General features: G+C 46.9%; 1 protein-coding gene across 10 annotated transcripts in view; it reads left to right on the forward strand.

Moving 5' to 3' along the window:
- Positions 1-7,457: 7,457 nt before the first annotated feature.
- Positions 7,458-16,321, forward strand: part of MAP4K4 (mitogen-activated protein kinase kinase kinase kinase 4) — a 642,366-nt gene continuing 633,502 nt past the window's right edge. For 8 of the 10 annotated variants that reach the window (XM_078658037.1, XM_078658039.1, XM_078658042.1 and 5 more), the window contains exons 1-2: positions 7,460-7,803; positions 8,361-8,426. In XM_078658037.1, the coding sequence (XP_078514163.1) occupies positions 7,747-7,803; positions 8,361-8,426 (123 nt within the window). In that variant the 5' untranslated portion in view covers positions 7,460-7,746. Of the gene's footprint in view, positions 7,804-8,360; positions 8,427-16,321 lie in introns of all 10 variants that reach the window. The other 2 variants (XM_078658041.1, XM_078658045.1) reach the window with 1 other exon arrangement.

Raw genomic sequence — 16,321 nt, forward strand, 5'->3', positions numbered from 1 at the left:
CTGTTTGCTTTAATAATCGTCGAGTAATAGTTTACACAGCTCTGGAATACTGTAGAAGTGATTATGTCATCATTTTTTTTCTTTTACGGTTATAGAATTTTTTTTTTGTGAAAACTTTTTATTGATTTTAAAACAAAAACAAAACAAAAGAACAATACAAAACAAGGCAGTGTATTAAAACGTGTCATCACGTGGTCCGTGGGGGGGGGTACAAAGAGGAGTCAAGCAGTAGTGTAATCAATAATTTGGGGGGGGAGAGGGGGGGGGGGGAAAGGAGACCAAAATACATACAAAACAGCTATGTTCCTGCGGAGGAAACGTCAGGTTGGGAGGAAGACAAGTCAGCATCAAATTCAGACATTGGGGGAGTACATATATCTCCACGATAAGCGTTCCATTGGGTCCACACTTTCCCCCACGTGCCTGGTTTGCCACGGGAAACATACACAGTTTTTTCCCGAAACATGCACCAATCCATGTTTTGTGTCCATCCCAGAAGTGTCGGAGGCTTCTGAGCGCCCCACAATTGGGCAATATCACGCTTGGCCACCATGTTTCCCAAGGTCGCCCAGCGGAGCTGCGCTCGATTGTAGTAATTCGGCTCCCAGACATTCAACAAGCATCTTCTCGCTTCAGGCATTAAGCGCACTCCCGTGACCTCACTCATTACTTCATGCACGCGGTTCCAATAACGTATCACAGCAGGGCATTCCCAGATAATATGAAGGAACGTAGCCACCATACCGCATCCACGCCTACACAAGCCATCCATCGAAAATCCCATACGAACCAGACGTGGGCCGGTCACATACACCCTATGCAGAATTTTCAGTTGGACGAACCGAAGACGTGCCGGGATAGCTACTTCCTTCGGGGAAGAACTAGCGGACTGCCAGTCCTCATCATCGAGTTCCAGACCATCTCCGGTCCACAACCCTCGAAGACTATCTAGTAGATCAGTCCTGGTATTGATCAACTTTTTATAAATTAGCGAGATCGTGCTATCAGGAACGTGACCATCCAGAATCCGATCCTCGAGCGGGGATGCCTCCGGCACGTCCGAGCCTAGTGGAAAAACAGACAAGACCGCATGCCGGACTTGCGCATATCTGAAGAATTCCTTATCATTCAGCCCATACTCAACTTTCAATTCCTCAAACGTCTTGACCCTGCCCTTGATCCATACGTCATCTACCCTACTGATCCCGATCATGTCCCACCGATCAAATCCCTTCGATTGCCAAAGGGAGCCCAATTTATCCGAAGCATATAGTGGGGTAGCCCGGGTCGGCCTATCGGCCCATCCCGTGGCTGCCGTAGCTCTACGCCACACCTGCACTGCTGTTTTGGTGGGGCCCGTAAGAGTGTCACCAGCTGATTTCGCATTTTTACGTTTATATTTAACAAATATTTTTTTTACTTGCCTACACAAAAAAAATGTAATTGTCATGTGTGGTGACGGTCTAGTCTCCCGTCACAGGAAGCGGAAATTAGGGGACGGGAAGCGGAAGGCGGCCATGTTCTTATCGGCGCCGACCGCTGCCAGTAGCGCACTGTCTCCCGGCGCTCCGGGATAATAAATAAATCTTGGAAAGTATTCCTGCGTCTGTGGTGCATAAAAACTACATTACAATGGCGACGAGAGATGCGGAGTAACCCGCGCGCACACAGCACACCGCAGAACAGTCACGTGGCCCCAGTTCGGCGCCGCAAACAGCCCGGAGCGTGGCAGAGGAGGGAAGAAGCGCTGGAAAGGGTGCGAACTGAAAGGGCGCCCCACCGCTCGTCTCACAACGAAACCAGCGCCACCAGTAAGTCGATCCCAGTGCTCTGATCGTGTTAGTTGGAAAAAAAAAAGGCACTTATTTGCAAACAAGCACTGGACAATACAAAACATATCAATCCAGTTGCTGGAGTGTATATTAAACTTGCTGTGGCAAACCACTACCCACAAGGGAACACTCCATCCCCAGCTGTGGACACAGAGCCAGGCACCCTGGCGGAGCAGCGGCCAAGCACAGAAGCGCCTAGCTCGACGAATAACGCCACAGGGGACAACCAACAGGCGTTGGCTGGTCCCTCAAACAGGGAGAGTGGTGAAGACAGCGCCAGTGGCCTAAGCGAAGGCGACTCCACTGAACAGCACACGCCGGGGAGCCCACCGGGTCGGACACTCCCCATTCAGGCTCTTCAGAGAGGTGCATCCAAGATGGCGGTTCAGTCTTCTTCCCGCACCCAATTGGTGCCGTTCCTGACGAAGTGTGGAGAACCGGAGATGAAATGGGAAGACTGGAAGAGGTACTTCCTCAACTATCTTGAAGCCCTGGAAGAGGAAGGCGACACTCCATTCTCGAGCAAGAGAAAAAAAAAGATACTACTACACAACTTGGGTCCTGAAGGGATCAGAATCTACGACACCATTGTCAAAGGTGAAAGGGATGGTACGGACACGGACGTATTCAGTCACGCCATCACGGATCTCGACGCTCACTACAGGCCAGTAGTGTGCGTCGCAATAGACAGATACAATTTCTTTCAAAGGAAGCAAAGGAATGGAGAAACGGTGGACGAGTATGTTGTGGCACTGCAAAGGTTAGCCCTTACGTGCAAGTTTGACAGGTTGCATGACGACCTAATTAGAGACCAAATTATCATGCACACTACCAGCTCCCACGTCCAGGAGAAACTTTGGGTAAATGGAGATGCTTCTCTCAAAGAGATATGGGCCATGGTCAAAAAAGCGGAAATGTCAAAGCGTTGCGCACAAGCGGCCAAGAAAGAAGCAGGTGGAGCACAGACAGTGTGCAAGATCATGACGCCGGCGAGAAGTGAACGGCTGAGGCAGAGAGAGCCGCAAAGGAATCAATATGGAAGAAGACCCAATAACAACAACACCTACGCTCAAACAGACAACAGATCGAATAAAGGAAGTAAGCCGAGCTGCTACAGGTGTGGCAGTACCACGCACATGGGAAATGACAAAGCGTGCCCGGCGTTCAGGGCAAAATGCTCATATTGCAGCGTGTTCGGGCACTATGAGAAGGTGTGCCGCCGAAAACACAAAGGAGCCATGGTCAGATATGTAGACCAGGAACAAAGAGAAGACACAGAGGACCGAGAAGACGCAGAGGACCTGGAAGAGTTCCTTTACATAGATGTCCAGGTGTTGGAAATGGAAGGGGAAGGAACAGACAAACCAAGACTGAACATGCACATTGGAGGAATACCACTGGGAATGATCGCAGACAGTGGAGCACCCATCTCCATCATACAACGACAGGTTTGGGAAGAAAAGTTCGCTACCAAGATCGATGAGACACTGCACCCGATGGATTTGAGGCCAGTCACGTATACAGGACAAAGAATTCCCATGCTGGGGTATTGCCCCCTCCTGTTTGAGTTCCGTGGCCGCCACGCACAATGCAAGTTATACATCGCCGAGAAAGGCCCCTCAGTGTTGAGCTGGAAGGACCAAGGAGCGTTGGGAATACAACTCAACCCAGGGGGCATCGAGAAAATCTTGCTAATGGACATGGAAAGGAAGGACGACGTAGAGTCATGGCAGAGAGCATACCCCAAAGTGTTCAATGGACAGATAGGGGAACTAGCGAAATATAAACACCTCATTAAGCTAAAAGAGGGAGCGAAACCTGTGGTGCACAAGGTGAGAAACATTCCGTTCCGCAGTAGGGAAGCAGTACAATCCGAATTGGACAGGCTGGAGAAAGAGGGAGTGATCAGAGCCATAGAGAGTGCTGAATGGCTTTCCCCTTTAGTGGTAGCCCAGAAGCCCAATGGCAAGGTGCGGCTGTGTGTCGACTTAAGAGAGCTAAACAAAAACATTGTGATCGACAAATTCCCTCTACCGCGAATTAATGAGATGCTAGCTAGGACCAAAGACATCAAGTGGTTTTCCACAATAGACTTGTCGTCAGCCTACCACCAAGTAAAACTACATTCCTCATGCAGCCATTTCACGTCATTTATCACACCGTTCGGCTGCTATGAATTTGTGAGAATGCCATTTGGACTAGCATCCGCAGCGGCGGTCTTTCAGAAGCTTATGCACAAATTACTGAAGGGTGTGGAGAACGTGCAGTTTTTTCAGGACGACATCCTGGTAATGGGGAAAACCAAACAGGACCACAACGAGAAACTCCACATCGTACTACGGACACTACAGGACAATGGCCTGACGGCAGAATGGACTAAATGCAGGTTCGGAGTGACATCTGTCACGTACCTAGGGCATGAAGTGAGCGAAAACGGGATACTACCGAAAAAGGCCAACATGAAATCGATTCAAGACGCTCCCACCCCAACCAAAAAGGAGGATGTTCGGTCATTTCTAGGAATGGCCGAATACTACAGTAAGTTCATTCCTCACTTTGCCACGAAAACGCATCTCCTACGCCAACTCCTGAAGGAGAAGAACAAGTTCATATGGGGTCAGGAGGAACAGACGGAGTTTGAGGCACTGAAACAAGAAATGAGCACGTCCATTCCCCTGAAGGGGTTCGACCCAAGTGCGGAATCCATCCTCACCACTGATGCCAGTGACCGGGGCCTGGGAGCGGTCCTCACGCAGAAATCGGACAATGGAGAAATATCGACTGTCAGCTTCGCCTCAAGGTCGCTTGCATCCAATGAGGAGAAGTTTAGTGTGGTAGAGAAGGAGATGCTGGCAGTGGTTTGGGCGATGGAGCGATTCAGACAGTATTTGTGGGGAGCGAAATTCTTGGTCCGAACGGACCACAAGCCTTTGGTCCGAGTGCTGACTTCAAGCGGCCATGCTCACGCGACACCTAGGATTGCCAAGATGACTCTTAGACTTTTGGACTTCGTGTACGAGGTGGAGCACATCCCAGGACCGCAGAACAAAGTGGCTGACTTCCTGAGCAGGGCGGCAGCGATGGAAGTAGCGGATGACAAGGAGAAACAAAGGTGGGATGGTTATGTAGTAGCCACCATTCAGGATATGGAGGAAGTGATCAGCGCCCAGGAGTGGGAAGAAGCATACCGAGAAGACGTCGACCTAGAAGCCATCAAAGGATACGTGGTTCACGGGTGGCCAGAAAAAAGACACCTCAAGCAGGAACTGAGGAAATTCTGGGAAGTAAGGGACGAACTATCGTTGGCAGAGAAACCCATCTTTTTGCTCAGAGGCGACAAAGTGATTCCTCCACAAAGCATACTGGAGCACCTGATGAATCTACTGCACGAAGGACACCAGGGAATCACCAAGACAAAAGCTTTGGCCAGACAAGCTTACTGGTGGCCAGCCATTGATGCCCAGATAGAACGACATGTACGGAAATGTGAGTCATGTGCCAAGGTAGACAAATCACAGAGCATGTTAAGACCACCTTTAGGAAAATTCCCTGTTCCGGATGGGCCATGGGAAATGATTTCGGTGGACATAATGGGCCCGGTTCTCAACAAAGAAGGAACACAGAAGTACGCTGTAGTTCTAATAGACAAATATTCCAAGTGGCCGGAGGTAGAGATAATGGAAAATGTGGACACGGAGGCAGTAGTACGCTTCCTACGCACCACGTTCGTCAGAGAAGGCATCCCCAAAATTATCACGTGTGATAATGGGCCGCAATTCACTTCGGCGAAATGGATCGCATTCACGGCCAGGAACGGCATAGAGATAAAACACACACCCATCTACCATCCCGCCGGAAATGGTCAAGTGGAAAGGTTCAATCGGGTGATCATGGGCACCATTCAGGCGGCCATAAACGATGGTATGGACTGGGAGAAGGAATTGGAGAAAATGATCTGGCCCTATCGCATCACCCCTGGAAGCACGGGATACAGCCCATTTAAGGTGTTGAGAGGAAGGGAAGCCTTTACGAAGGACAACATGGCATGGAGGAAATTAGTGGTACAGAGTAAGTGGTCACCGGCCGTTGTCAGAAGGAATTTAGAGAAAGCACAAGAAGTGTATACTGCGCACTTTAACAAGAGACGCAACGTTCAGGGTGCAGAACTGGAAAAGGGAGATTGGGTGCGAGTGAAGCTGGCCATCCTCAAGAAGAAAGGGGAAAGCAAATTTTCACCACCATTGCAAGTGCTGGAGCCCTACACCCGGTCTGCCCTGCTCAGTGACGGAAAGGTATGGTCACAGGACAGAATGGCTAAATGCAGCAAGATCTTGAAATGGGGAAACGAAACTGAAGAAGGAACACAGCAAGTAGAAGATGAAAGTGGTAGAGAATGTAGCGGAAGGGAAAATGAGAATGTAGACGAAAGAGAGCAGCAAGTGGAAGACAGCGAAGGAGAATGTGGGACGAGTGAAGAGATGAGGAGCGGGTGCAAAGCAGAGGGGAGTGAGGAGGTCAGTGACAGAGAGAATGAAAGTGAAAGGAGAGGAGTTGACAGAAGAGGACCGGAAGAAGGAGGTAGAACCGAAGTAATGAGAACCAGAGTTGGAAGAGCGGTAAAGGTACCAGAGAAGTTCAAGGACTATGATATGGACTGGAAGTAAGGACTTTAAGGTATATTGTTATTGTTGCATAAAGGGGGGAGATATGTGGTGACGGTCTAGTCTCCCGTCACAGGAAGCGGAAATTAGGGGACGGGAAGCGGAAGGCGGCCATGTTCTCATCGGCGCCGACCGCTGCCAGTAGCGCACTGTCTCCCGGCGCCCCGGGATAATAAATAAATCTTGGAAAGTATTCCTGCGTCTGTGGGGCATAAAAACTACATTACATCATGTCCGTAAAATACTGCCCAAGATAGCCACCCTTAAAGACGGAAAATGAGATGTCTACAAAAATACCTCAAGAGCCAACCCTCAACTTGGTCCACTTTTCACACAGTTGTCAAAAGCACCCTGAAACCTTCAGCCAATTTTAGCTTTGTAGCTAACAGCTGTTTTGCACGTTGGAATTTCTGAGCTCATTATTACAATGCTGAAAAAAACCTTAAAAAATCCACAATGCAACCTACTGTTGCCTCAAAACACACAAGGCTGACTCAAGCTATCTGCGTGCCATGGGTCCTAATGACAGTTGCTCTGCTAAAACAGAAATGGGCTTATTTACAACCCCCTTGCGCCACCAGTGCGTTACTTTTAATATGTGAAAAAGTGACGTACGGCGGCGCAAGGAGCTTGTAAATAAGCCCCAAAATATTTATTCTCGTGTTTCTTACTTTTAAACAACTATACAGACAGAAGAATCCAAATGCAAAATATCAGTGCCCAGTTTAGTCACTTTTCTATTCCTCGCGTGTTTGCACTGTACATATAGAAATCACGCAATTAGACTAAGAAAACGGAGTACAATAAAAAAAAAAAAAAAAAGTTGAATCTTCTATTTCAATATGGCACTTGCATTACCTCAGCTTCTAGGGCTGGCCGTGGCATTCCAGTCTGCTTTCTACTTCTGGTGCTGAGGCTGGGGAGTGGCTGGGATTTCTTTTCTTTTTTTTTTTTCTCCTCGGCTGTGTGTGTGTCTATGTTTCCTAGAGGGGAAGGAGGGCTGAGGGCAGGAGCAGAGGGAGGCAGCTCGGTTCCTGCCAGTGGGAGCTGCAGCCGCAGCCTCACCGTGACCATGGTGTAGCGTGGAGGCAGCCGAGGAGCAGCACACAAAAGAGAAGCCTTGCTCGGCTCAGTCAGCAGCGGGCACCCGCCGCCAATGAGGACTAGGGTGCTGTGAAGCAGGGTGGGGGAGCTACCGCCGCTCCACGCCTCTCTTTTCTTTTTTGGAATTGTTTAAACCGAAGAGGGGGGTCATGGCGAACGATTCTCCTGCGAAAAGTCTGGTGGACATAGACCTTTCTTCTTTGCGGGTGAGTGTGAGGGAGTCAGGAAACAAAAGAAGGGTGAAAGGGTGGTCTGGGATGAGACGTAGATGAATGGGGTTGAACGGGGCGGGCTTGGTCCCCCGGTTTAATGTGCCTTCACGTGCTAGCCGGGGAGTTCTCGGGGTGGTGGCAGCAGCTTCACCCTGAATCCGGTTTCAAGGCTGCCTTGTGCCTGGTTTTTTTTTCTCCCTCCTGGTGGTTGGAGTTAAGACGTTTCTTTCTCCCTTTGTTTGCATGCATTCAGTAGTGGGGAAGGCTGCCAATTTTTCCTAAAAACAACCGTCCCTCCTGCCCACAGACGTTAAGATTTAAAATGACACCCTTAAACCATATTCTGCTTGTGTTTGAGCCCCTTGTTGCCAGTGCGTTGTGAGGTGCAGCTGGCTTTTGAACTGGCACCCTTCCCCTTGTTTCAGTCTTGTGGCAGCTAGCCCCAGACAGCAGTAATGGGGAGCAACAGCTGCCTGAAAGAGCTCCCCCTGTATTTTTTTGCCGACCCTCCCTAGCAGCCCACTGATTGCTGTTAACCCTCTCTGTTCCAGGACCCGGCTGGGATCTTTGAGCTGGTGGAAGTAGTTGGAAATGGCACCTATGGGCAGGTCTACAAGGTGAGTGCCGAGCTTGTTTGCTCTTCTTTTTCGTCCTCCTGGCAGTGAAGGGTGGGCCCTTTTGTCTGGATTTGTTTGACATCGAGAACAATAGACTGTCTACACTTGCACTTCAGCGGAGATGCTCACTGCTGAGACTTGACTGTTTTGAGCCAAAAGTTATAGTTTGAGCAGGAATGTAATTCCCACGCGTGGGACGCAGTTGGTTATTCTGACTGGTTAAGAGTTGAACAGTGCTCCAAGGTTTGAGACTCGATGTGTGCTTTCATCATTTGTCTTGCTTTATAGTGCTACATGATCAGTTAATGTAATCTTGTAATTTTTCTTTGCATTATGGTACTTGAAGTTTTCTGTTCTTCGTAAATGCAGCTTTAGACATTGCGTAATGCATAGACAACATATGACTTTGTGTTCTACTTGCTATATATTGTAATTGCATTTACAAACACTGCCCCTGATGAGGCGTTGATGCGCTTTTCGATGAGTAGTATGCTACTCTGGAGCCCAAAAAGTATATTAGTGGTGAATTAGTGTAGGGAAATAGGAAATTAATTTGAGCAGTATACATGTGAGTCTGTCAATTGGATTGAAAAGGATAGTGGGGGATTGAAGAGGGAAGGGTCTAGAAAGTGTTGAAGATCATAGCAGTTGGAGGAGGTTTGGAATAAGTAAAGGAGTGATGGAGGAGGGAAGAGTCTAGAAGTGGATTAGGGAGAGAAATGAGGTATCAGATGAGTCTAGTAGGGATACAAGAGGGAAGGGCTTAGAAAGGCTTGTTTGGAACTTCTGAATACTAAAAAGGGGTTTGAGATGAGGCAAGAGTCTAGAAGGCTTATTTTGGAGATCATAGAAAGGAATTTGGGATGAGTCAGAGTGGCGGTAGAGGATATATGGAGAGGTATAGGGTGAGAAATAGGGTAGTGCACTGGAGAGTAGTGAATTGAGGTTTGGTATGAGTCGGAGTGGATGTAGAGGATATATTGAGAGGTGTATAGGGTAGTGCATTGGAGATGGTGAGTTAGGAGTAAAGTAGTAAATATAAAGATACATAAGTACATGGAAGGTGTATATGTATAGGGAAGGTAATATATCTAGATTTAAGTGGTATTTATTAAACTCAGACTTTCATGTGTTGTACTTTAAGCTAATTTATTTGTAATGAATGTTTTTCCTTTTAATAATTCAATAGTGAAGCAATTGTAGATAAATAGTTATGTTGAAAATGTACTCACTTATGCAGTGACCTATATACATGTTAAATGTTGAATAATATAGCTATAAGTAATATGTACATTTTTTAAGCGGACCTGATATATATATTTATAATTATTATACATATTTATACAAAGGAATAGACTTCTCTAAATACATACATATAATGCACATAACTGTTGATATACACAGGAATTTGCTGTACAGGTATGTTTGAGTATGGTGGTTAAGTCGGGAAGAGCCAACTCTTCAGTAGGCTTCTGAAGATAAGATAGTTCTCCCTGGATCTTATGTTTTGGGGGGTAAAGAGTTCCATAGTTTGGCTGCTTGAACATAGGATAGCCACCTATGTTTTTTTCTTGTATGGTGGGATTTTGAGGTGAGGTGCCAATCTAGAGTGGAGGTTCCTTTGTGGAATGTATTTGGTGATTTTATTCCGGAGGAAGAGGCCCTGTCCCATGTATCACTTTTTGGGTGATAAAAAGCAACTTGAATATGGATCTTCTCGCAACCGGTAACCAATGTAGGGCTTTCAAGGCAGGGGAGATGTGGGCTTGTTGCTTTACACGTTAGAATAGTCTGGCAGCAGAGTTCTGAATACGTTATAGTATTTTTGAAGTAGTTAAAGATGATCTGTGGTAGAGGCTATTGGTGTAATTGAGTTTGTACCGTACAATAGAGATAGTAGCCTGGATATTGTGTGGAAAACCCAGGTGGGGGGAGGTGGCGTTGCAGGGTTTTTATAGTAATGAAGCTTGATCTTGCTAGTTTGTGCACTTGGGAATTCATTGATAGCTTTAGAGTCTATGGTAATGCTGAGGTTTCTTACTTCCTTAGATACGCTAGACGTGGACCAAGGCAGTAAAAAGCTGTTTTTTTTTTTTTTTGTACTTTGTTAATGCTAGACATAAAGTGTGGGCTCCCTGTTATTGTGTGACTGAACAACAGGAAGACAGACCAAACTCGGTGGTGTCGAATAACTACCAGTTAACGACAGTCATATACAGACATTAATTCCTAGGCCCAAGAGCACACACACACATTTTAGTTAAGATTTCTGGGCCAAAATGTTATGTATTAAAGGCCAAATAGTATTTGGAGGTGTGGGACGCATTTTAACTCATCTGAATGACTGAGATCTATTGAGAAATGACGACTTTCTGTGAAAGGTGTGAGACTTGGTGTCTTTCGCTGAAAGCAGTGCTGTGAAGTGGCAGCGTGGTTGGCTCGATCAGCTACTATATTAAACTTATTGACTCGAATACAGGTACAAGTGTTTTCACTTTTCTCACAGGACGTAATCCGTACACACATTGGGCCTTATGGTGCAGGGTCTGTATGCTGTGTCATCACATTTGCACACCAAATGCACGCTTCCTTGCTTTTGTGTACACACGCAGTAAGTACCCTGGCTGTGGGAGAGCAGCACTGGGGGTGTAAAGTGACCACGTAGCGCTCGTTAGGGCAGCAAGAACGGCTGTCCTTGGAGGGGGGTGTAAGTAAACACCAGAAAAGACAGGAAAGCCCCTCGCCTCCGTCTCGGCTTCTGTGGCCTTTCTCAGCGGGTGGGGGAGGGTGGTAAGAGGTGTCTGTCTGGTCTAGAGCCTGCGCGCATCGTCTACATGACTGGACCCAGATACAGTCGTGACTAATGGGCCTTGTACAGTGTATTTCCTGTTGAAGAAAGCACAAACGCTGCAGTCTTGATGAGTAAGAGTTTTGTAACGGATATGTTCACTTTCATCCTCTTTTAACCGGTATTAGTATAAATAACATTATAAACCATCAGCATAATTTGGTTTTGCATATTGCTTTTTTCACATCGCATGGTGAGAAATTCAAAGCATGCATTTTTACAGCTTTGTAGGAGCATGTCCAGAAATGAAGTTGTTTGCGCTGCATTGATTTTCATTAACTCCCCGTAGTCTGTTCTTGTAAATATTGACAGCTATTTGTTTGTGTATTTGGGCACCAAGTAGATGTATGGATTTGCTGCGTCACCTGGCCTGCCTGAGAATGAATGCCCATCCAAGTGTTGTTGGAATGCTGCTGAACTCTTCCTGGTTCACGGATATGTCTTTCCTCTAACTGCTTGAGTCCTGCCCGGGCAATTTTGAGTACAGTCAAGGGGCCAGGTGTATGAAACTGCTTTGCGTTCGCAAATGGTGCTAATCGAAAAATGGCCTTTCCTTATGTATGAAGGGCTTTGTATTCGCAATTTAGGTAATTGCAATTTTTATAGCGATTACCTAAATTGCGAATGCAAATAGGGAATTGCAATTTGCGAATCCCTAATGCACATGTTATAAGTCTTGAAACGCTATTACCATAAACTTCAAGTTGATGGTAAACGTGTGCAGACTTTGAAAAATGCACAAAACTGTATTTTTCAAAGTGCCATGTAGCGCACACATGCCCCTAGGACCTGTGTTTGTTTTACATGTGCACACTTTGTATTTCTGGGGTGCTTCAGGGAGGCCTTTGGCCCCCGGGAACCCTTGGCTTGGCCTTAGTTAATCTGCGATTACCAATTAGGTAATCGCTAATTAGTTAATGCAAAACCATTCGCACATATCGGCCTTTCGGTCCATAGGAACAAATGGAGTAATATTACCTAACAGCGATTCGCTATTTATCGAATCGCTATTGGGTAATATTAAAGAATAGCGAAATCTTTGGTGATTCCTACATACATAGCATTTTACGATTATTAAACGGTAATTCGGTAAAAATTGCTATTTGAGCATCGCAAAATGCTTTTTCGCTACATCTGGCCCATAGCATAAGAAACTATGATCCTACAAGAAGAAGCGGCGATCCATATAGCTCCTTCTTTATCACAGACCTGTGAGCTTGAACCAGAGGCTCCCTAACTTGGTCAGGGGATTCTTGAAATGGATGCAATTTGTGTTCTTTAATCTTAAGTAGCTGCAATTAAGGAATGAGCCCATGAATGGCAACTTCTGGCCAAAACGTTGTTTTTAATTAGAACTCAATTATCATGTAGTTTTCCCATCTTAATCCCCCTATTAAGTCCAACCATCTGTTCTTCCAATGGGCTACTTCGGTGAGGCCTTCTCTAATCTCTGTGTGGGAGGAAAGGAAGCTTGTGTGAGAGTCTAGCCTGTTTGACAGGAGGAAGCAGTGCTTGCCACTGCCTGGTACCCTTTTTAGGTCTCGCCTGTCGATGCGCATGCGCATCGAGCAAGGCGAGAGTATTGCGAGTTATCCACTCTTTATCCACACTGCAAGGAATCGTGGCGATTCCTTGCAGTGCCCGTGACTTTTAAGGTCAATGCGCATGCGCATTAAGCTTATGCGCATGCGCATTGACCTTAAAAGTCACGGGCGCGTGCATGTCCGTCTTTGTTTACCCGCTCCGCCCCCTCCCCTTCCCGCCGTCTCGCATTTCCCCTGTCGCACTTCTCCTCCCCCCTCCCCTCTCTTCCCTCCGTCTTGTTTCCGGCGAGCTGCTCCCAGCCATGCCGCACCTGGGACCCCAGGCACCAATAAATCACTCCTCCCGGCCTCCTGCAGAATCCAGACGGCCTCCCTGATGTCCTTAAGCCCCGCCATGTGAAAGGAACTCCGAGCAGGGTGAGTGACGTCGTAAAATTATCCCGACGCCGAACATAAACTCCTCCGCTCCTCCCGCCTCCCGAGGGCACAGTAGTTTTCCCGCCCCGCCCGCCCTGCTAAATAAATTTAGCCGCCGCACGCCAGCTGCCCTAATTGACCCCTGCCCCCACCTGTGCGCTGCTCCCTCCGCGCAAAACAGCCTGGGGGAGACCGGCTTGTGCCCTGCTCCCCATGGGTCCCCCCTTTTTATTTCCATTGCAACCGTATTAGAACGTCACTCCTCCCGGCCTCCTGCAGAATCCAGACGGCCTCCCTGATGTCCTTAAGCCCCGCCATGTGAAAGGAACTCCGAGCAGGGTGAGTGACGTCGTAAAATTATCCCGACGCCGAACATAAACTCCTCCGCTCCTCCCGCCTCCCGAGGGCACAGTAGTTTTCCCGCCCCGCCCGCCCTGCTAAATAAATTTAGCCGCCGCACGCCAGCTGCCCTAATTGACCCCTGCCCCCACCTGTGCGCTGCTCCCTCCGCGCAAAACAGCCTGGGGGAGACCGGCTTGTGCCCTGCTCCCCATGGGTCCCCCCTTTTTATTTCCATTGCAACCGTATTAGAACGATGGAGTGTGGCCTTTAGTATTGGAGTTATGGTAAACATCAATGATGCCTATAAAGTTGAAAGGAACACTTTCTAATTTGTATCGTGACCGTCCCAAGCCTGTCTCTTTGCACCCCCGCATCTATGCACAAGCAGGGGCATTAGTTGCAATTGTGTGCACAGACTGAGGGACCTGCAACACAATATGAAATGTGAACAAAACACCCAGTGAGAAAATAAGAGTGTCAAAGTTAGATGGCCTGTGAGAATGTGAAACCCCCAAACCTAAACCATTACAACCATTTTGGTTGAGAGCTAACTAGTTCAACTAGCAAGGAAACACACACGTCTACACTGATGTCTACTCTGTGAGCACATTGTGCAGCTGTGGGCTTGTTGCTAATGATTATACTGATACAACTTGGGAGTTCCCAGAACAGCTGAGCACCTCCCTTAAACACATAGGCCTCGGCCTCTGCAGCATTCCCCTCCTCCACCCCTCCCTTTCAGTGTGCTTGGAGTGAGGTCTCGCATTTGTGAAAGTTTGAGCCATTGCCATTATAAATGACAATGCTATTTATTTATTTATATATTGGTTTTCAAAACAGATAAATTAAAAGGCATTGTCATTTACAATGCCAATAGCCTTAGTGTTCTCACACGCCACTCATCCACGCAACGCCACTCATCCACGCAACGCCACTCATCCATTTGCAAAACGAAAAAAGTTAAACTCTTCTATTGCGAGACCTATTGCATTTTCAATGCTTGTTCTGGGAGTATCTTTGAATAAACAGAGGTGGCCAGAAGGTTTGAAGCGTGTTCTGTCTCATCGATCCCAATAGTAGAATTAGAAATAGGTTTTTAAGCGTATCAAGTTTTTCCCAAATTGAGTGGTGAAGGCGATTTGCAGTGCATTTGTGGTGAGTCTTGGTTCGGAAAGAAATTACTGGGATTGTGACAGATTTATTAATCTCTTACTGAGGATTAATAATACTTTAAGCAGTAGTGGTTTGTCCGGCAATGGCCGCACCTCCCAGAGATACCATGGCGCTTAGTAAATATTCTCCCCTCCAAAGTGCCTCGTTTTACTCTGTTCTTTTACATGCCTAAGAACTCTTTATTTTTCGCCTTAACCGTTCTTCTCAAACACCTAACCATTTTGTATCTGGCCTGACCTTGGAACAATCGATCGATTTCCTGCTACATAAGTAGCAATGAATGGGCATGCTGGCAGTCTTTGTGCATGGTTGCTAAAATCTAGTATGTGGCCTCCAACCCAACTTTCCTCCAGTGCTCGTCATAAACCAGTGTGAATCCAAAGCGCAATTAAATTCACATGCTTACTTGCTGTCTAGGTACATTCTAAGTGTGTGATCAACCACAGATTGATAAGGTGGGGTGACAAAAAAACAGGAGGGCTTGTGGGTTGACCCTTTGTGAAGTACGGTAGGGGTCACGTGCTCTTTCACCCCACCCTCACCTCCTGGCTGTCCGGATGATTATTGGCCTATCTTTTCGCATATGGGTCCATTGCGCCACTAGCAGGTCCTTATTTTTACAAACACAACTTTGAATTTTCAGCAGCCTGTGATGTCTGCAGCATACAATCGGGGTGCTGGGGAGACGAAATACCAAGCAGAGGTGTGAAACACTCATTGCTCAAGAGAGGGTGAGTGGACTGAAAAGAGAACCAATTTATTACAGAATTCAGCACTTCGCTCAACCTCCACTGCAACTAAGGTCTGATGCTATATTAAAATTGCACTGGTCGATAACTACACAGCACAGAAATACACTTGACATTCACAAACTACCCCGGGACATGAACACCATATCGGAGAGCTGAAATAACGTAGTTGTAAGAAGTATGAGTCGCTGTTAAGGACAAGTTGATTAGACAAGGTTACAAAACAATCCAGAAACATAGTGAACGAAACAGAAGAGTTGGGGCTGGTAAATCACCAGGGAGGTACCATGCACCGAGAACCAGTAAACATCCTCCAGATCATTAGCCTGCTTCACAGGTAGATGTATTTGGGTGCAAGCACAGCCTTTGTACAAGTTTTCCTATTATTCTAGCTGTAACCAGTCATTTTAGCCTAGACACTTGAGCTGATGCTAAACCTGCGGACACTGCCTCTGACCTATCTGTGATGGGGAAACTCCACCTTAGGGGTGGATACTCTACAAATAAAGGTGTGTGTGTGTGTGTGTGGGGAGGTTTTGAGAAACGTGAGTTTGAATTTACTGGGCTACAGCAAGTGAGATAAGGTCCCACGAACATGGTAGGTAATACTCTTAACCTGCGTTTTTTTTTTAAGATAAAACAAAAAAAAACTTGCCTCACAAGTACGCCCAAATATGGTTTCACCAGGCTTTGATGGCATGCTTACTAATAAGTGACTCGTACCACATTCACAGAATAAACCACAGCCTACACCTAGCTGGATTAGAAAGGTTAGAGGTAATCTCTTACAAAGCACATTTGGTAATACCCAGAGAATGCCTA

The sequence above is a fragment of the Lissotriton helveticus genome, chromosome 8 (genome assembly GCF_964261635.1).
Source record: "Lissotriton helveticus chromosome 8, aLisHel1.1, whole genome shotgun sequence".
NCBI classification, from domain to species: domain Eukaryota; kingdom Metazoa; phylum Chordata; class Amphibia; order Caudata; family Salamandridae; genus Lissotriton; species Lissotriton helveticus.